Source organism: Crocodylus siamensis, chromosome 8 (assembly GCF_052110815.1).
Source record: "Crocodylus siamensis isolate JL-2025a chromosome 8, ASM5211081v1, whole genome shotgun sequence".
In the NCBI taxonomy this organism is placed as follows: domain Eukaryota; kingdom Metazoa; phylum Chordata; order Crocodylia; family Crocodylidae; genus Crocodylus; species Crocodylus siamensis.
In genome coordinates, this window is record NC_143402.1 from 57,423,457 (window position 1) to 57,442,222 (window position 18,766).

General features: G+C 57.9%; 3 protein-coding genes across 8 annotated transcripts; 1 reads left to right on the top strand and 2 right to left on the bottom strand.

Annotated features, from left to right (window-relative positions):
* The first annotated feature begins 17 nt into the window (after positions 1-17).
* On the top strand, positions 18-2,750 carry WDR83 (WD repeat domain 83). Of its 2 annotated transcripts, none has more exons than XM_090059808.1 (10): positions 18-157; positions 673-797; positions 933-1,053; positions 1,224-1,329; positions 1,467-1,515; positions 1,647-1,773; positions 1,932-1,999; positions 2,143-2,251; positions 2,341-2,455; positions 2,587-2,750. In XM_090059808.1, exons 2-10 carry the CDS (start codon positions 695-697, stop codon positions 2,737-2,739), a joined length of 951 nt encoding a protein of 316 aa, XP_089915934.1. In that variant the 5' UTR covers positions 18-157; positions 673-694; the 3' UTR covers positions 2,740-2,750. The 2 variants fall into 2 exon arrangements, with proteins under 2 accessions (XP_089915934.1, XP_089915933.1); XM_090059807.1 differs by having other exon boundaries at positions 21-157; positions 608-797.
* A 47-nt stretch (positions 2,751-2,797) lies between these two features.
* DHPS (deoxyhypusine synthase) lies at positions 2,798-7,276 on the bottom strand. 2 transcript variants are annotated; one of them, XM_090059806.1, is made up of 10 exons: positions 7,096-7,276; positions 6,672-6,866; positions 6,123-6,293; positions 5,269-5,390; positions 4,855-4,951; positions 4,478-4,564; positions 4,062-4,167; positions 3,744-3,847; positions 3,515-3,640; positions 2,798-3,426 (listed from the first exon to the last, which is right to left on the bottom strand). In XM_090059806.1, the coding sequence occupies exons 1-10, from the start codon at positions 7,273-7,275 to the stop codon at positions 3,331-3,333; spliced, it is 1,284 nt and encodes a 427-aa protein (XP_089915932.1). In that variant the 5' UTR covers position 7,276; the 3' UTR covers positions 2,798-3,330. The 2 variants fall into 2 exon arrangements, with proteins under 2 accessions (XP_089915932.1, XP_089915931.1); XM_090059805.1 differs by having other exon boundaries at positions 7,119-7,257.
* A 1,698-nt stretch (positions 7,277-8,974) lies between these two features.
* On the bottom strand, positions 8,975-16,701 carry FBXW9 (F-box and WD repeat domain containing 9). Of its 4 annotated transcripts, none has more exons than XM_090059799.1 (11): positions 16,585-16,701; positions 15,842-16,307; positions 15,239-15,378; positions 14,660-14,884; positions 14,454-14,566; positions 14,283-14,374; positions 13,662-13,810; positions 10,910-11,023; positions 9,910-9,999; positions 9,481-9,546; positions 8,975-9,304 (listed from the first exon to the last, which is right to left on the bottom strand). In XM_090059799.1, the coding sequence occupies exons 2-11, from the start codon at positions 16,242-16,244 to the stop codon at positions 9,227-9,229; spliced, it is 1,470 nt and encodes a 489-aa protein (XP_089915925.1). In that variant the 5' UTR covers positions 16,245-16,307; positions 16,585-16,701; the 3' UTR covers positions 8,975-9,226. The 4 variants fall into 4 exon arrangements, with proteins under 4 accessions (XP_089915925.1, XP_089915926.1, XP_089915924.1 ...); XM_090059800.1 differs by having other exon boundaries at positions 10,910-10,990; positions 15,842-16,334; positions 16,585-16,645; XM_090059798.1 differs by having other exon boundaries at positions 15,842-16,334; positions 16,585-16,641.
* Between the last annotated feature and the right edge of the window lie 2,065 nt (positions 16,702-18,766).

The window sequence follows — 18,766 nt, forward strand, 5'->3', positions numbered from 1 at the left end:
CGGGCGGCTCCGGGGCAGAAGGAGGCGACTCTAGGGTAGGGGGAGCAGGAAGACGCTGCGAGCCGGGAACGAAGGGAGCCAGAACCTGCGAGGCTGGGGAGGACATCAATAGGAGTGGGACCTGGGGCCTACGCACCCCACCCGTCTCCCTGCCCAGGTAGGAGCTGCTGAGTAGGGTCTAGGCCGAACTATACAGAGGCTGCAGGGCCCAAGGGGGGCTGTGTAGGGGCTATAGGGGAAGGGAGGCTGCTATACAGAACCCATAGGAGCTATACAGGGGCCAAGGAAGGTGGTATAGTGGTTATAGGAAGTGAGGGAGGGTATATGGAGGCCATAAGGGCTGTATATAGGATGGGGGAGACTGCAAAGGCCTGCACAGGAGCTATATAGGACTCATAGGAGACTGTATGGAAGCTGTAGGGGCCAGGGGAGGCTCTATAGGGTCTGTGTATAGGCTCTGGAGGAAGCTGTATGAGGCTATAAGGGCCCGGGAGTTTCTACAGAGACTGGGGTGGCTGTAGGGGCCTTTATAGCTTGGGCCCCTGGGTCTGGGGAAGGGGCTCTGTCCCTTTTGCCAGGGCTGCCTCACCACCCCCTCTGCCTCAAGGGAGACACTCCACCTGGCAAAGCCAGGGCCTGCCAAGGGTCTGCCAGTGCTCCCCAACCCCCTAGATAAGGGCAGTCCTGCACTACCATGGCTTTTCCTGAGCCAAAGCCAGAGAAGCCTGAACTGCCTAAGAAACTGGTGCAGACACTGGAGTGCAAGCAGGGTGCTGTGAGAGCCGTGAGGTTCAATGGTGAGTGCTCCCTCTGTTCTCCACAGGGCTGGTGGCTGGGGAGGGACAGCATATGGCCTGGGCTGGGCTGGGGCTTAGTAGCCCTGAGTGATCATCACGTCTTCTGCCCTTCACCCCCTCTTCCTCTCCTCCCAGTGGATGGAAATTATTGCCTCACCTGCGGCAGTGACAAGTCTCTCAAGCTGTGGAACCCGCACAAGGGCACGGTCCTGAAGACCTACAGCGGCCATGGCTATGAGGTGCTGGATGCTGCTGGGTAAGAAGGGGAGGGGGTTGGGCTGTTCTCTACAGGCAACAGGACCCCTGGTGAAGTAAGGGCTGATGGTTCAGAGCTGAAGGGGGCTGGCAGCCAGAACACCTGGGTTGCATCTAGCTGAGGGTTGAGAAGTGGGAGAGAGGTCAGAGCTGGGTTCTGTCTTCTTACAGGTCCTTCGACAACAGCCAGCTGTGCTCCTGTGGGGCTGACAAGACCGTGATCCTCTGGGATGTGGCCACGGGGCAGGTGGTTCACAAGTTCCGGGGTCATGCTGGGGTGAGGTCTTCTGTTAGCCCTCCAGGGGCTAGACTGTGGGGGAGGCAGAGGGTAGGCTGGTCAGAGGGTAAAACTTGGGAGCACGGGGATAGTGCTGAGCAGGCTTCTAACCCCACTCCCTGTTTTCCCCACTGCAGAAGGTGAACTGTGTGCAGTTCAATGAAGAAGCCACTGTGATTCTTTCAGGTAAAAGACTGCCCTCCCACCCCCACCAGATCCTGCTTTCATCATAGGGCTGGTTCAGGGCTCCCAGCCATCCCTCCACCCTTGTAGTCCTGGATGCAGGCTCCCAGCCCCACTCTTCCCTCGCTCCATAGGCTCCATAGACTCAACTGTGCGGTGCTGGGACTGCCGCTCCCGCCGCCCCGACCCTATCCAGGTGCTGGATGAGGCCAAGGATGGTGTCTCCAGCCTTCACATCTCTGACCACGAGATCCTCACAGGGTAAAGCAAAGGTGGGGGGGTGTTCTACAGTAGGGCAATCTCCAGCTTGTCCTTTTCTGGGCTGCTGTAGGCCAGAGCAGATCCCTTGCTTCTAGCAGCGCTGGAGTGGGGTTGGGGAGGTCACTCTGTACTTGCCCACCCCCTTGCTTTCCCCCAAGCTCTGTGGATGGCCACATCCGACGATATGACCTGCGAGCAGGGGAGCTCTACTCTGACTACATTGGCAGTGAGTAATCCAGGCCCAGAGAAATGGGGGTGCCCCCCCCACACAGGGCACTAGTCTTATTCCTGCAGGAGTGGGGGGGATGCATAACTAGATGCATGTGAGGCTCCAGCACTTTGTCTCTCCCACCCCCCACTTTCTTCCAGGCCCTGTGACCAGCGTCTGCTTCAGCAAGGATGGACAGTGCACGCTGGCTGCAAGCCTTGACTCTACTCTGCGCTTGCTGGACAAGGACTCAGGAGAGCTGCTGGGAGAGTGAGTGACCCATGTGGTCCAGGATGGGGGGATAGGCAGGGAGTCCCACTATTGCCCACTCCAACCCCCACCTCCCTACCCTGCTGCAGGTACACAGGCCACCAGAACCAGGCCTGCAAGCTGGACTGTTGCCTGAATGACCGGGACACTCATGTGGGTAGCTGCTCAGAGGATGGCAGGGTCTGTTTCTGGGACCTAGTTGAGGTGAGAGGGAGTGGGCATGGCTGGGTACAGACTTACCCCTGCCAGGGATCTCCCTGGGAACAGGGCTGGGAAAGTGCTGTACCAGACCCCTGTGCCCCTCCTCCCTCACTGTATCCCACCGTGCTATGCAGGGCTCCCTGGCGCTGAGCCTGCCTGTGGCACAGGGCACAGTGCAGTCACTCTCTTTCCACCCGGCTGCCCCATGTCTGCTCACAGCCACCGGAGGCTGCATCCAGATCTGGAGGGAAGAGGCCTTTGCCCTTGATGACCAGGTGCTTGGCTGAAAGTGGGGGGGGGGTTGCTGCCACACCCCCCCCTTAATGGATGGACAGACACAGCAGATAGACATGTGGGTTTATTGGGGGTCTCCTAGGTGGGTAGTACAGACTGGGGGCCATCCAAGGAGCTACCCTCTTCCTCTCACCCAGAGGATTTTCACAGGGAAGGTGTCAGGAATCCATGATTTAACCCCTTCCTCCTTGCATTTGTATCCTGTCTTGAAACACTGGGGGTGGGGGTTGAGGGGACCAGACCTCTGGGACTCAAGAGGTGGTGTGGGGGGTGCTGAGCTGCTGGTTGGAGCCTAGCCTGAGTTATAAATAAAAAAGCTTAGGGGAAGCTATAAGACCTGAGTATGTGGGAAAGAGGGGAGGGGGGCCAGGGCAGGCAAGTGGGTGGTAATCCCTCTGCCCTGCAGTGTCAGCACATGGGGCTCTTGGGGTAGAGCCAGGATGGGCACCCATGAATCCTGGCAGCCAGGCTGAACCCAAGCCCTGCCTAGGAGTTGAGGCGGAAGGGGGGTCAGCCTCTAACTTTGGGCTCCTCTCCCCCCCACCCCCAAAGCTGGGCAGGGCAGGGCCCAGTTCTGACAGGGCTCAGTCATGCTGTTTGTCAGAAGTGAAGGTGCTGGCTCTGGGCACAAAGGTCTCTGCCACCAGCAGCGGGAAGACCAGGGAGGCGTCAGCGTAGACCTGCAAAGCAGGGGGTGAGTGCTGTGCTCCTGCCACGCCCAGGCTCCTATTATGCCCCTCCCCCGCTCCTGTTATCCCCCCAGCCCACCTTGACTGGCTTGGCGTCCATGCGGATCTTGCCCCAAGAGACAGCCTCATCAGGGCGGGCACCCGAGTCAGAGCCATCAAACTCCTGGGCCGTGTTCACATAGACCGAGAAGTCAGCACCATTGCGCTGGGGGAGGGGGAAGGGCAGGGGGGTTAATCCCAAGCCTAACAGGCCCCTGTGACCTCCCTGTCAGCAGGGACAACAGAACCTTCTCTCCCCCACTCCTCACCATGAGGTTGGCATTGGCAATGTGATGTTTGACCAGGCCCCCACCCAGAATGATCATCCCTGTCTTCTTGGCGAACATAGCCTGGGTATTAATGAGCCGTAGGTCTGTCCAGGAAGAGAGAAGGGGAGATAATCGGCGTGGGGAACCTAGGGAGCCCTGGTCCCCTCCCAGAACAGGAAGAGAAGAACCCAGGCCCCCCACTGCACTGCCCCTCCAGACCAGGGAAAGAACCCAGGCAAGATGCTGCCAGGAGAGGTTGCCGCATCCCAGAGGGCAGGATCATCCCCTACCCCCCACCCCTGTGGGGCCTGGCCTCACCCTCCACGATGTCCAGCACCAGCCCTGGCTTCTTGTAGGAGTGGAAGAAGATCATGTCTCCCAGCGAGCCATCTGTCAGTGCTGGGCTCAGCACTGGGATGTTGTTCTGGGGTGAGGGAGGGGTGGCATCAGGGCTGGAGGGTGGGAACCCCCTTGCCCTGCAGTGTCAGCACAAGGAGCTCTTCCAGGGAAAAGCCAGGAAGGACATCCAGGAATCCTGGCAGCCAGGCTGAACCCAAACCCTGCCTAGGAGTTAGAGGTCAACCTCTAACCCTGGGTTCCTGTCTCCCCCAAAAGCTGGGCAGGGCAGGGCTGGGCCCAGTCCTGGTGGGGCTCAGTCATGCTGCTTGTCAGGGTGCGGGGGTGTTTCCCTACCTTGCCCTGCTCTCCCTACCACCTCAGCCACCCCTCCATACCTTCTGGGCCCAGTAATAGACCGACTCAGGGTTGTTGATCTCTTTGCCAAGCCGCGCGATCATCTTGGATGGCGTCCACTTGACGCTCTGTGGGAGATGGCCACACCCACTGTCACCAGGGGGGCTGCCCCCCCAGCTCAGCTGCCCGGCTCAGACACTTGGTGGGGAGGGGGAAGTTCCCAGAAACCCACTAAGAGAACCCAGGTGTCTGCGCTTCCAACCCCCTCCAACTCTAGCTCACACACCTCCCCTCCCAGAGCTGGGGGAACCTCACCCTTCTCTACCTTGCTAAGCCACACCCAGGCATCCTGCTCCTACTACTAGTGTCCCCCTCCTCACCCAGAGTGAACCCAGCTGTCCTGACCCTGCCCTCACACCTCAGTGTCTTGTTCAGCCACCATCTGATCCAGGATGGGCATAAGCCAGTCCTCGAACTTGCAGTAGTTGTCATTGGGTACGAGCAAGTTTCCAATCCTGCAGAGATATGGCCACAGCTCAGTCCCTGCCTCCCTCCCTTGTTAGATCCCCAGCATCCACTCCCCTCTTGCTCTGACCCACCAGATCCCTTCCCGCACCCTGTCCTAGGAAGAGAACTCAAGTGTCTGGGTTCCCTCTGTTCTAAGCCCCTTAAATCCCACCATCCCTTAGAGCTGGGGAGAGAACCCAAGCATCTGGGCTCGCACCAGACCCATCCCCTTCCCCTCCCAGAGGACCCAGCTGTCCAGGTTCCATCCCCCCAAACCCCACCCCTCTCCAGAAGTAGGGAGAACGTCCACCAGAGCCCCCCACACCTGTTGATCCCGTTCTGCCGAAGCTCTTTCCCACGCAGGCTGAAGTCCCCAATGTAGGTGGGTGCCAGGCACTTGATGAGGTCCTCCTCCACGCCCCCTGCCGTTGTCACCAGCACATCCACCTGCACCCACCCAAACCATCAACCCAGGCCCTGGTACCCCCAGCCCCAGGATCCCTGAGACCCCTGCCACTGCCCCTTCCCCCTATGCTGGGATAGGGGAGACCCCTCTCTAAAGTTTTTTGGGTTATTCCCAAATCTGGGGGGTGGGGAACTGGACTATCCTACACTGTACTGCAGGTGGGAGGGAGGGAACTGGGCCATACCATATTGGCTTTATGGGGGCTGGGCCATGGCTTACTCTGCTGCAGGGGAGGAGGGAATGGAGTCATCTCATGTTGTGGGGGGAGCTGGACTATACCACATGAGGCTAAGGAACCGATAAAACTGGATCACACCATGTGGGAGGGGAGCAGATAGACCAGGGGAAAAACCACAATGTCTATGTTGGAAGGTGCTGGAGTGCTGACATACCAGAGCCTGGAGCAGCTGGGTTGCAGCCTCTCAGCTGCAACCAACCCCGGAGCCCGGTCTGCTTGCAGCAGGTCTTGCAGCCTCTCAGCCACCTGCTGGGAGCCTGGGATGGCAGTGGTGTGCTGATCAAAATGGCCTTGTGTGCCATGCTCAGCACATGTGCCTGGGGTTGCTGACCCCTGGGACAAACTATGCCAAGTTATACTGAAGAAGGGTACTGGGCCAGAACAACATATTGTGCCTTACAGAATGGAACGCTGGGCTGTACCACAAAGTGGGGTAGACTGTACTGTTCAGGGCTGGGGGCATGCAGAGTCATACCATGCTGTGCTGCACCAAGTAGCGTATGGTTTCACGGATACCAGAACTGATGAGGTTAGATGTGTAGCCCAGGAAGATGGTGCAGCCCGTGGGTGGGCGCTGACAGGGGTTCAAGTCTGCATGGTTTTGCTCCTCTGCTACCTCCCCCGGTGGCTCCAGCTTGGCATCAATCTGGGCACCCAAGAGACCCCGGTCAGCTTGGCTTTTGGGGGACACGACTTGACCTATTATTCCAACTGTCTTCATCCCTGCCCCAAGAAGGAGCTGGCTGTAGGGAAACTGAGGCACCCCCAGTAACCTGCTACCAGCAGTGGCAGAGAAGAGAACCCAGTACCCTGGCTCCCACCATCCCCTCCTCCCAGAGCTGGGAGAGAACCCAGGTTTCCTGGCTCCCCTCCACCCCCATCTCTAACCCCCCCCCCCCCAACCTGTCTGTCCTCCCAACCCTGGGGGCTGATCCCAATTGCTACCCTTCCCCCCACCCTCACCTGGCCTCTCCTTGCCTTCCCAACCTGAGGGCCAGAACCCAGAAAGCCAGGGCCCCCTCACCATGCGGTGGATCTCACGCACAGCCTGCCCAAAGCTGGTTGCTTGGAAGCCTGTGGTGAGGAAGGAGCGGAGCAGGGCGTGGTGGTCAAGGCCATGGTCAAAATCGTAGCCACGCACAGGTAGGCTCTCAGGAGGCAGTGCCTCACTGGGCTTCAGCACTGCCGTCAGCGCAACTGCTGGCAGCCCCTCCATGGCCTGGGGGAGGAAGGGGAAGACAGATCAGGGGTGCATAGCCCCCAAACTGCCCCTGAGCTGCCCCCCAAGCACCCCCAGCTTCACAAGCCTCCCTCACCCTGCACTGCTGCCCTAAGCACTTCACTTCCCCCTGCTCCCCCCCAGCGCTCAACTACTCGCCCCCAGCGCCCCCCATCCTCACATGCCCCACCCCATACACCCCCCTCCCCCGAGGGGCAGCGCAGAGTACCTCAGCGGACCCGTAATCCGTACCTGGGTTCAGTCCCGTACAGATGTCTCTGCCGGATAGCCGGGCACCGCCATTTTGCCCCGTTGCGGCCCCGCAGGGGTCACGCGTGCGCTGCAGTGCGGAGTGTCCGTACGGGTGGATGCCGCCATTTTCGCTTTCCATCCTTCCGCAGTGCAGCATGTGTAAGTACCATCACCTCCCCCGAGCCAGCTACGGCATTCGCACAGAGCCCTGCAGAGCAGCGCCGGGAATTGTGTCTGTACACCCAGTCGCCGTACGCCGAGGCGCCGCCATCTTGTCTTGCCTGCCACCGTACACTCCTGGGCGCCGCCATTTTCGAGCCCAAGGCGAGGACGGAATCTTTGAAGGCTCAAACATCCTCTCTCGTCTGTTTTTCCAAGCCATGTGCCAACTTCACCGCAGCGCAGCGGCTGTAGTGAGGGGAGGCAGGACACTTGGGGTCCCTCCCAAGTGAAAGCGGTGGGGTCTGGGAAGCAGCATCCAAATGCCGAACCATTGTTTGAGTCTTTGCTCTCCCCCCCCCGGGTGGCTGCAGCTCAATAGAACAAGCCTGAAACACCGCCCCTCCACAATTTGCGTGTGCCCATATGACCTCATGCCGGTTGCAGGGCGCAGCAGGCTTCAAAAGCATCAAACACCTAAGGGGGTTGGGACCCCAAGGACTGTTGGTGGGGGGAATACCTTGGTTTCTGAGTAGAGGCACAGGGCAGCTCGCCCAGGAGAGCATGATGAGCCTGTGCCTCCAGCTGAGAGCTGAAGCAAGTGGGGAGGCAGTGGGGTCTTTCTAGAGCCAGGCTGAGAGGGACCTGGGATGCCCGAGTTCTCCCCAGGCTCTGGAAAGAGAGCCAGGTTTAGCACCACTGGCCTGGAAGCAAGGACTCCCGAAGTTCCAGCCCCAACACAGCCCATCCCGTGCTTCAGCCTCCCCCGTGAAGCTAGAGCTGCAAGACAGGAGCTTGCCAAGTGCTTGTGCTCCTGCCACCCCGACAAAAGCATAAAAGGGGAGCACATGCCTGCCTCTGCTGTGCCCCACCCAAGGTGGCCACATTTTAGTGGCAGGGCCCAGTTATCTAGGATCTCCCCTAGGCTGTGGCTGAATAGATTTGGGGGGGGGAGGCTACTTTAGACAGAGTTGGAGGGAGGTGAAAGAAGCCCCAGACTGTTCTTATGTCAAGCCCCCTCTGCCCACAGATGCCAGGGGAGGCAAGGAGCTGTGGCCAGATCAGGCAGGGCTCACAGACAGTGGAGCAGCTGCACACACAAGCCAGGTTGGAGAGGGTAAAGGTGACGTGTTTCCCAAGTCTTCAGCTCTGACACAGTATAGCCTGGAACCACTGATCCTTATGGAGGAATGCCTGCTCCCCTGGTAAAAGGCAGACTGAGACCTAACAAACGTCTCACATGGCTGGGTGGCTAGAGGGGAAACTTTACCCAGAGATCAAAAGGTGCCTGCTGGGAGCAAAGGCCGCCTTTGTGGGGAGCCCCAGCATAGGCCAGAACAGAGGCAGAAGGCTTCTAATTGCAGGCAATTGATTTAGTAGAGAGCAGGAGCCACTGTGGGGGGGAGTGAGGAGTACAAGCTTTATGCCCACCCCAACCCAGGCTGCTGCAGGAACGTCTCCTTCATCAAGGGAGGAGGATTAATGGCACAGGGGTTGGGGGGGCGTTCTCAGGAGCAGCAACACAAGTGCCTCTAATGTCCCCTATAATAGAGGGAGATCGCAGATGTCCAGGCTCCCAGCCCTCCCCCACCTCTGGTTCACAGCTCCCCTGTTTCCCCTGTACAGGTGTCTGGCACCCTTGGAGGGTCTGGGTATCTATGTCCAGACTTGGAGTGAAAATGAAGGCACTCAGCACGGTTTGGCAGGAGTTTTTAATGAGGGCCCTGGCAGGACCAAGTCCAAAGTCCCCCCGCTGGTTTTTGGGGTCTGGGTAGTAGAGGAAGAAGGGGAGGGATAAATAGGGGGTGCCTGCTGATTAATTCTTTTTACCCCCCAGCTCCTGGTAGTGATGTCCATTTTGGCCTGCCCTGCCCTGTCCAACCCAGCAGCCCCAACAACCCAAGCAGCATGGGGGCAGGTCCCAGCTCCAGCTCCAGCTCCATGGTAGGTCAGGCTCCTCCAAGACGCCAGACCTCCACCGACAGGCCCCCTGAGGCAGCTACCACCATGTTGCCCTCAACACTGATCTGTGGGAGGGAGGGTAAGACAGAGTGGGTAAGTTGGGGGAAGGGCAGGCATGGTGGCCCATGTCCCCAGGCTAGGTGTCCTCAAGGAAGCCCAGGGTGATGGAGAACCCCCTGGTGAGGGAACAAGGCTAGTGGCAGAAGCCAATCAGGGAGGATAGAGGGACAGACAGACTTACCTCATTGAGCACATTGTTGTGTGTCTGGGAGCAGATTGTTTGTGGAGGGTCTGTTGGGATGTGGATCTGGAATAACAGAGTGCCCACAGGTTTATCCAGCAGGGGGAGGTAGGGGAGCCTCTCACTGCCTGGCTGACTGAGTAGGAGCTGGAGAGGGGGACAAGCATTGCTCCAAGCTTGAGCCCCAGGGCCCTGTCTCCACTAGCAAACTCGCATGAACCCAGACCCACAGAACCCAGGGCGTCTGTGCCCTGCAGACACCCCGTCCACACCCCCAGCCTGAGACTTCTGTGCCCCCAACACATGGTCAGCTGCGGAGGGGCTGCAGATGGAGCAGGGGCCCCCACAGCCCTACACCCCAGGGGAGAAACCAAGACGCAGAGGCGCATGCAGCCAGTCACAGAGCTGGAGTAGCCACGCTGCACTCACCCGCAGGGTCTTGTCGGTGGAGGTCGTATACAAAGTGCCCCGGGAATACCGCACTCCAGTGATCTGGGAGTGGTGGCCCACGCTGAAGTACTGTGGGGAATGTGAAGAGGGGGCATAAGCCTCATGGCAGCCCTGGCCCTTGCTTTTGGGCTCCCATGGCCCCACTGTTCCCTGCCCCACCCCCCCGGCCTCTTCCTTCCCTTCACGGGTTTGTGCCCCACCTCAGGACACCTGTACCCCAGTCTGGGGAACACTGACTGGCCATGGAGGGGAGGATCTCAGATTCCCTCCCAGTCACTATGGAAACCTGTGTGCTGCAGAAATTGGTTTCCACAATCAAAACACCCAGGTTTCTTGCTACTGAACATGTGTCATATGGGGGGGGGGGGCAGAGCAGGGGTCTCATCTGCACTGCCCAAGGGGGCAGAAGTCACCAAACAGCACACAGATTTAAACATGTGGCACCCTGGTCCCCAGCTCCCAGCCACTAGACCAGATACGGTCTGAACAGGGTGTAGGACCCCGCCCCCGGATGCAAGGAAGCTGGCAGCAGATTCAGCAGGGAGGGCTGCCAAGCGGCCAGACGTGAAGCCGGTGGCAGTATGGGGCCGCCACGCCACTCCACCTGGCTCCACAGGGCCCCCAAAAGCACAGGGCTCCCCAAAGCGCAGGACCCGGGGTGGTCGTTCCGATTCACCCCCTCTAGGGATGGCCCTGCACTAGACCCTCCTGCCCCCTCAAACCAGCACCCCTCAGACTCCAAACACATGGAGCCCAGAGCCTCCAACCTGGTGGGGGCGGGGGTCGTCATGTCAAGGAAGTGAATTTGACAATGAAACTGTCATAAATCCCCTTCCTCCCCTACCACCTACAGGGGGGAGAGCAGCAGGGTCCCTGGTTTTAAACCAGTCAGGGCAACATCATGGCTGGGGGGGAAGAGGGGCAGAATCCATCCCCCCAGAGCAGGGGCCCCTTCCTCACCCTCCCCACAGCCACTCACCCGGATGTGTTGGAAACTGCCTCCCTGGTTCTCAAAGACATAAAGCAGCCCCTGGTTGTCACCTGCCCAGAGCTGTGGTCCCTGGTAAGACATGGAGAGCAGGTAGGAGTCCAGCTGCAGGGATGAGGACAAGAAAAGTTGGAGGGACCCAGCTACTAGGTCTGTGCGAAATTTCGCCACCAGTTTTGTTTCAAGGCTGTTTCGACCCGTTTCAAAGTTGAAACAGCAAAACTGAAACAACAGATATAGTCGAAACGACCTCAAAACCAAAGGAGGCAAGTTGAAATGTTTCACCCATAGGCTATAATGGGGAAGGTCGAAACAGCCTATAACTTTGTCATTTCTGGCCTGATTTGGATGGAACTTATAGGGATGGTAGCCCCTTCTAAGGGCATGAAGCTTGCCAAGTTTCAAGGAGATAGGTGCAGGGGGTTCGGGGAAACTGCACCCCAAATTCTTAAAACCAAAACTCACGTCACGTGTATGTGTTAAGCCACAGCAGGGTCAAAACTGCAGGCATGCTAGCTCCTGCGGAGGCCACAAAGCCTGCCAGATTTCAAGGAGATAGGTGCAGGGGTTTGGGGGACACTGTATGTCAAGCTGTGGACAAGCAAAACTCGTGACATTGATGATGCTGTGTGTGTTAAGGTGCAGCAGGGGGAAAGCTGCAGACCTGCTAGCCCCTGCTGCGGTCACGAAGCCTGCTAGCTGTCAAGCCCTGCAACTCTAGCTGAAGACAGGCAAAACATGTGTCATGGGTGCTTATGCAACTGTCTGTCTTGGGGCACTGGGGTGGGATGGGGGAGGGGATGGACGGACGGACGGACATGACATGACACACTACTGCAGGCCTGGCTGCTAGACCCTGCTGCAGCCACAAAGCCTGCCAGCTGTCAAGGAGATAGGTGCAGGGGGTTCTGGGAGAACTGTTTCAAAGCCATATCTCCTAAGACTTAGGCTCCACCCACTCATAGATTGTAAGGCCGGAAAGGACCATGGAAGATCATTGGGTCCAGCCCCCCACACCAAGCAGGAAAGACAACTAACTGGGAGTCAGGTGATCCCAGCAAGGTGACTGTCTAGTCTCTTCTTGAAGATTCCCAGGGTAGGTGATCGCATCACCTCTGGAGGGTGGTTATTTCACAGTCTGGACACCCCAGTTGTAAAGTAGTTTTTCCTAATGTTGAGCCTGAAACCATTTTCCAGTTGTTTGTGACCATTACTCCTAGTTTTCCCCAAGGGTTCCCTAGTGAATAGTTGTTCACTGAGCCCTAGATGTACACTTCTGATGTAGCGGTAAGCTATTACCAAGTCCCCTCTCAGCCTTCTCTTTTTCAGAGTCCCTCAGCCTTTCCTCATATGGCTTGCTGTGCAAGTCTCTGATCATATGGGTAGCCCTTCTCCGGACTCTCTCAAACTTTACCACATCCTTTTTAAAGTGTGGAGCCCAGAACTGGAGGCAGTACTCCAGCTGCGGTCTCACCAGTGTTGAGTAGGGCAGGAGAATCACTTCTTTGCAATGGTTTTGCTGGAGAGGCATCAATTAATGCATACCAGGGTATTGTTGGCCCTGCTGGCTACAGTGTCACACTGCTGGCTCATGTTCACACTGTGGTCAATTATTACCCCCAGGTCTGTGGTGGCAAGTGATGGGGGATCTTCAGTCCCGCTTCCTGATGAGGCAACAGTTGCACAAGCACACGTCACGAGTTTCGCCTGTCAGCAGCTAGGGATGCAGGACCCCAGAAGCCCCCTGCACCTATCTCGTTGAAAGCTGTCAGGCTTCATAGCCTCAGCAGGGGCTAGCAGGCCTGCAGCTTTCACCCTGCTGTGCTTTAACACACACAGTATCACCCATGTCATGAGTGTCGCTTGTCCACAGCTTTAGGTACAGTTTTCCCCAAACCCTTGCACCTATCTCTTTGAAACTTGGCAGGCTTTGTGGCCTCTGCAGGGCTAGCATGCCTGCAGTTTTGACCCAGCTGTGGCCTAACACATACAAGTTTTGATTTCAAGACTTTGGGGTACAGCTTTCCCAAACCCCCTGGCAACCATCTCCTTGAAACTTGGCAGGCTTCATGCCCTTAGAAGGGGCTACCATTCCTGCAAGTTTCATGCAAATCAGGACAGGAATGATAAAGTTATAGGCTGTTTCATCCTTCCCCATTTTATCCTATGGGTAAAATGTCGAAACAGTTTAGCTGTTTCAACCCTTTTTCAACAGAAAGGAACAGAACAGCTGTTTCAAATAGAAACAAAATTCAAAATGGAATGCCCTTCTGTCGAAACTTCAAAATGCTGGTCGAAACAGAATGGTGCTGTTTTACACAGCCCTACTAGCCACATCCACATGGTACATCAGTGACAGTAACAGAACCCAGGAGTCCTGGCTCCCCAGCCACGCTCTGCTTACCATCCACCCCCACTAGCCTCCCAACGCTGAGATAGAACCCAGGTGTCCAGGCTCCAAGCGCCTTCTCAGCCCTGATGACACATTTCTCCCCTATCTTGGGGAGTCCTGGCCCACATCCCCCTATTCTAAACTCACCTACAGAGCTGGAGATGAAACCCAGGAGTCCTGGGTCCCTCTCCCACCCCTACCCACCAGCTCCTGGGTCGGGGTCCCTGCTCATTAGATTCCTTTCCCACCAACCAGGAGACTACCCGAGCAGGGAGTATCTGTGAACTCCCGCCCCTTCAGCAGCAGGTGCCTCTCCAGGGTCAGGGCCAGGGCCAGGTATCCAGTCCCTACCTGAAGGCGCTGTAAAACAGCAGCAGCACGGCGGTCAAAGACCACAAGGGTCCGGTCTTCACTGCCCGACAGGATGAAGCGGTCATCAGCTGCCAGTGACAGGACGGCACTCGAGTGCAGCCTGCGGCTCTTCACTAGGGCCTGGGCAGCTGCAAGGGGAGGGAGACAGGAGGAACAGCATCAGCCTCAGGACCCCCAGCACCTGATCAGAGATGTGGGGAGTGGATTATCTGCCCCCCAGACCCCTCACACAGGGCTGATCTCAACTCTCTGCATGGCCCATCAAGCTCTGCTCTGCCCTGCCCCCCCCCCCACCTAATTTGAGGGAGCCCCCTTGGCTTTAGGAGAGACAGACTCCCAATCCCTGACCCAACTGTAGACAGGAACCAGGTGCAAATATAAGCCAGCTGCTATGCCCAGAGAACCCAGGAGTCTGGGCCCCTACAGCCCCCAGCCACTCTAAAAACCCATCCCTTTCATGGAAGCTGGAAACAGAACCCAGGAGTCATGACTGCTCCCCTCCAGCCCAAAGAGAAGTTGGCTCCTACAAAGAGATCCCGACCAGGGCGGCTTCAGTGATGGGACCCATTTTACAACTAGGGCGGGGGGGGTGGCACTGACCTCGGGGGTCGTACACTGTCACCTTCTTGTCATAGGTGCCGGTGACCAGGATGTCGGGCAGGTAGGAGAGGCACAGCACAGCTGCCTTGCCCCTGCAAGTGAATGGGCATTATGTGGGGGTGCAGCCAGAACCCATAAAGCCATGTGCATCCCCCAAGCTCTCCTCAGTACCTGATCTCCCCAAACTGCTGCCCATTGGCCTCTATGTCCCACAGCTTCACGGTGCTGTCCCAGGAACCTGAGCAGACCTTGTGGTCCTGGGCAGCCAGAGACCACACCCAGCCCTGCAGGGAGAGGGAGCGTGACTGCCACCTCTAGTGGAAACTGAGGCAGCAGCATGGAGCCAGGCTCAGGTGGTGGAGGAGGGGGTTGCCCACCTTGTGTGTCCCGTTGCGCTCAGTGCCCAGTGCCTTCAGCAGCACCTTGTCAGGTGCTCGGCCCAGCTCCCGCAGGTCCCACAGCTTCACATTGCGGTCACGGGAGCCTGAGACACAGAGCTCTCCACCCTGGAAGGGGAGGGGGGTGACTAGGGCGAGGCTGGTGTGGCGCTGGGAACCTGGACACCTGAATTCTAGCCCCTGATCTGAGAGGGGGAGTGGGGGCTGTGGGGGTTGGAATGGGATGGGTGCAGATACTTAGGATCCATTCTGTAATTCTGAGAGAGGAGTAGAGGGGCTCAGGAGGTTAAGGAAGGGCAGGGGTTGGGAACCTGGATTCTCTCCTCTCCTCTGTGAGGGGAGTGGAGACTGGAGTGAGAAGAGGGTTTTGGAGACACTGAGGCCTGGAAAGAACTTCCTGTGGCTCCTCAGCTACCAGCCAGGAGTCAGTCAGAGAAGAGAATCCAGGAGTCCGGGATCCCAGCCAGCCCCCATCACTCCCAGAGCATACATAGAAGGTCACACCCCAGCAGCCAAAAGTCAGAAAAGAGAACCCAGATGTCCTAGCCCCAGCATCACCTGCAGCAGCAGCACAGAGTCAACAGAGGCAAAGTGGCCATCAGCAAGGGAGAAGTGCTGGGTGTGGCGTCCGCTGGCTCCCCAGTGCTGTAGGTGCTCTTCGAGCTCCACACAGGCTGCCGGCCAGTCAAAGTCATCCTCTGCAGGTCAGAGGGGATGCAGGAGCTGTTGGGGTCCTCTATGCGAGCCAGGCCAGCCTCATGCTAGGGCTGTTAAGTTCCCAGACCCTGCTGATCCAACCACCCAGATTTCCCTCCCCCTCCCATTGCTGGAAATAGAGCTGAGACACCTGGGTTCTAACCCACCAGACACTGTTCTCCTCCCAGCCTCACAGAACCCCAGTGTCTGGGCTCCCAGCACCCTGTTGTAACCCACCAGTCCACCTTCCTATCCCAGAGAGGTGACAGAATCCAGGCATCCTGGCTCCCAGCCCACCACGCTTCTCTGAAACCTGGGGAGGAAACCCAGGCACCTGGGCTCCAGCCCACCCCATTCTAACCACTAACCAGGCTAGAAGACTGGAGAAGGGGAAATGACAAACTATGCAGTCTCAGAGCCAGCAGCAGTGGGGGCAGGGACAGAACCCAAGTGTCCGGGGCCTACCTTCCACCACAGGGTAGCTGGCACAGACCCTCTTCTGCACACGGATGCGCCAGGTAACTGAGTCCCGCACGACACCCAGCAGAACCCGGCACACACGGGGTAGCACCTCCAGTACGAAACGTGGCTCCAGGTACGAGCAAATCTCCAGAATGAGCTCCACGGGCAGCCCCAGCAGACCCCCCTCCACCACCTCAGCCCCACACGGTGACTTCTTCAGCACTGGCGGCGGGGGGCCAGATACCCGGGCCTTGCTCCCTATGTCAGGGGGGGCTAGGTGGGGTGCCAGGGGGGCTTCCAGCACCCGGGCGATGTACTCGCGGGCCTGTGCTTCTGGATCAGGCCTGGCCTCGGTGTCTGAGTCATTGTCTGAGCCAGGGGGGTCATCAGTAGGCACCAGCTCCATGGCTTAGGGGCCCCAGCAGGTGCTGTAGGCAGCTCTGGGCATTAGGTGTAGCTGAGGCTCTGCCTGAGCCCAAGGAACCCTGTTAAGCGACTGACCCCAGTCCCCAGCATTGAGCCACTGGGACTTCGGCCGTAAGTGGAGGCCCCGACCCAGCCCAGGAGCTCCCCCCACGGCTTCAGCGCCCTCCGCCGCGGCCCAGGAGTTCCCTAGAGCCTATCAACCCCCAGTCACGGTCCCAGGCCCCAGCCCTGTACCCCGCAGCCCCAGCCAAACCCGGCCCACCGCCTCAGTATCCCCTTATATCCACCCCGGGGCGCTCCTACCTAGCCCCACCTCCTACCTCCACAGCTTCTGGGCCCGTCGCGTCCCGTCGCCAAGGCCACAGCAGAGCCCGCTTCCGGCGCCGGAAAGTGACGTTACGCCCCGGCCAACAAAACTCCCCCCTCCCAAGATGGCTTTGCCGTCAGCACCACGTGACCCCCCCTCCGGGTACTGCTCCAAGCGCGCGGCTTCTCATAGGCCATGACGTCACTCCATACCTCAGACCTCTTCCCCCCTAATCTTTTTCCAGTGCTGTGACTTCGTAAGAGCTGGGCTGACAGGAGCAGCACAGCTCATTTACTAGGGGAAGGGAAGAGGGGGGCTCCACCTCCAGGGAAACTGAGGCATGATGCACAGGACAACCACCAGTCAGGGGCCTGGAGCCGCTGCCAGATCAGGAGAGGCTAGAAAGCTCGGGAATCTTGCATTTGGAAAGGAGCAGACAGAGGGGGGATAGGACAGAATTCTATAGGTCCATACTCTTTGTGCCAAGTAACTAGGGAACTGTTGTTCCCCCAAGTCCAAGGATGCTAGAACCAGGGGACACCTACTGAAATGAATGGGAACCAAGCTTAAACCAAACTAAGGAGAAAAGGTTTGGAGGGGTGGGCAAGGCTACCTACTGCATGGAATTCATTGCCACAGGAGGGAGTGGAGGCAGACAGCAGAGCCAGGGCCAACAAGGGACTGGATAAATTCACAGCTGATATCTATTAATGGCTACTGAACAGGGCAGTTAGAGATATTTCCTTTGGTACCTCTAACGTTAGAGTGGAGGGAAGATGGTGAATAGGGGATGGATCACTCTAGCTCTAACCCCTATCAATACTCTGAAGAGATCACAGGAGGGAGATCTGATATTGAATAGGGGATAGATCACTAGAGTCCTAGTTCAGTCTCTCTCTCTACAGGATCCACTCTTGCTAAACCTGCTGCTCACTTCTAAGGAAGGAGATTTCCCCCACCCTGGGAGCTCCCATAAGGAAGAGAGAAACCTCTTTATCTCTAACCTTGCTCCCTCCTGCTGCAATCTGAAGCACGCAAAGACAAAGACAGATCCCACTATTAACTACAGCCCACTGCCTAGTTTCAGCCCCAAACTGAAGCCTTGGAGGGCAGGGAAAAGAAGCCAGGCAGACACAGGAGTGGCTCAGGCTTGTTCCGTTTCATAAGTAGACAAAAAAAAAATTATACATAAAATGAGAGAAACCTCATTCCAGCAAGGTGCAAGCAGCGGCTGCAACATGGGGCACAAGGGGCATCACCACTGGGAATGCACGGCACAGCCACGACAACACGGATCCAGGAGGCACAAGCGAGAAGCACTGGCACGAAAGGAGCACGGGGAGCTGCAGGCATCCAGGACAAGGCACCATCACTGGCGCAGAGGAGGACTTGTAGCCTCCAGCTGTGGTCCCTGGGCTCATGCATTTCAAAACAGCAGGAGAGGCAGCCCTCACTGGAGGCATCGGTCTTCCGCAGAGAGGAACAGAGAGCACAGAAGCCAATGGGAATGCTTTAAAAAGAAGAGAGGTCCTTGCTAAGAAGCAGAGGCCCCGGGGGTGTTTGACCCAGTGTAGGGAAGGAAGCCATGAAGCCTGGGCCCCACAGGGCCCCTGTAATGCATCGGTGGCTGTGGCCTAGGGTTCTTCTCATACGTGGGCCCAGGACAAGGAGTCTCCTCAACAGGCACTGGACTGGGCTGGTGGTGGTTCCCCTTGCCATTGGCTGTTCCAGTATGAGGAGACATCAGAATCCAGGGTCAGAGGAGGAAGGCAGTATCTGCCCCTGCCTGGAAACTAGCACCCTAGTGCTGACGCAGGGTGAGGCCAACTGGGAGTTGGAGATCTCTTCCTTCCCCGTGGGGCAGGATGCAGTGGGGATAGATTTTCTCTTCCCCCTGCAGATACCATCACCTACCCCGCTGATCCTGGCTGCACTAGATAAACTTCTCCCAGCAGCAGCAGCAGTTCCTTGCAATCCCCTTCCTCCATGAAAGTGTGTCCCCACACCCCCCAGCTTGCCTTCTGGCTGGTAACCAGTCAATAGTAAAATAAACTCCACCCCCCCACACCCACCTGGGATCCCAAGGGCACCAACCTGCAGCCATTAAGACCACCCAGGGCTGGAATGGATTTGCGCACCATGGCAGGACCTCAGCCAAGCGCCTGCTGAGGCATGAGATCCAAGCCCCAGCCTGT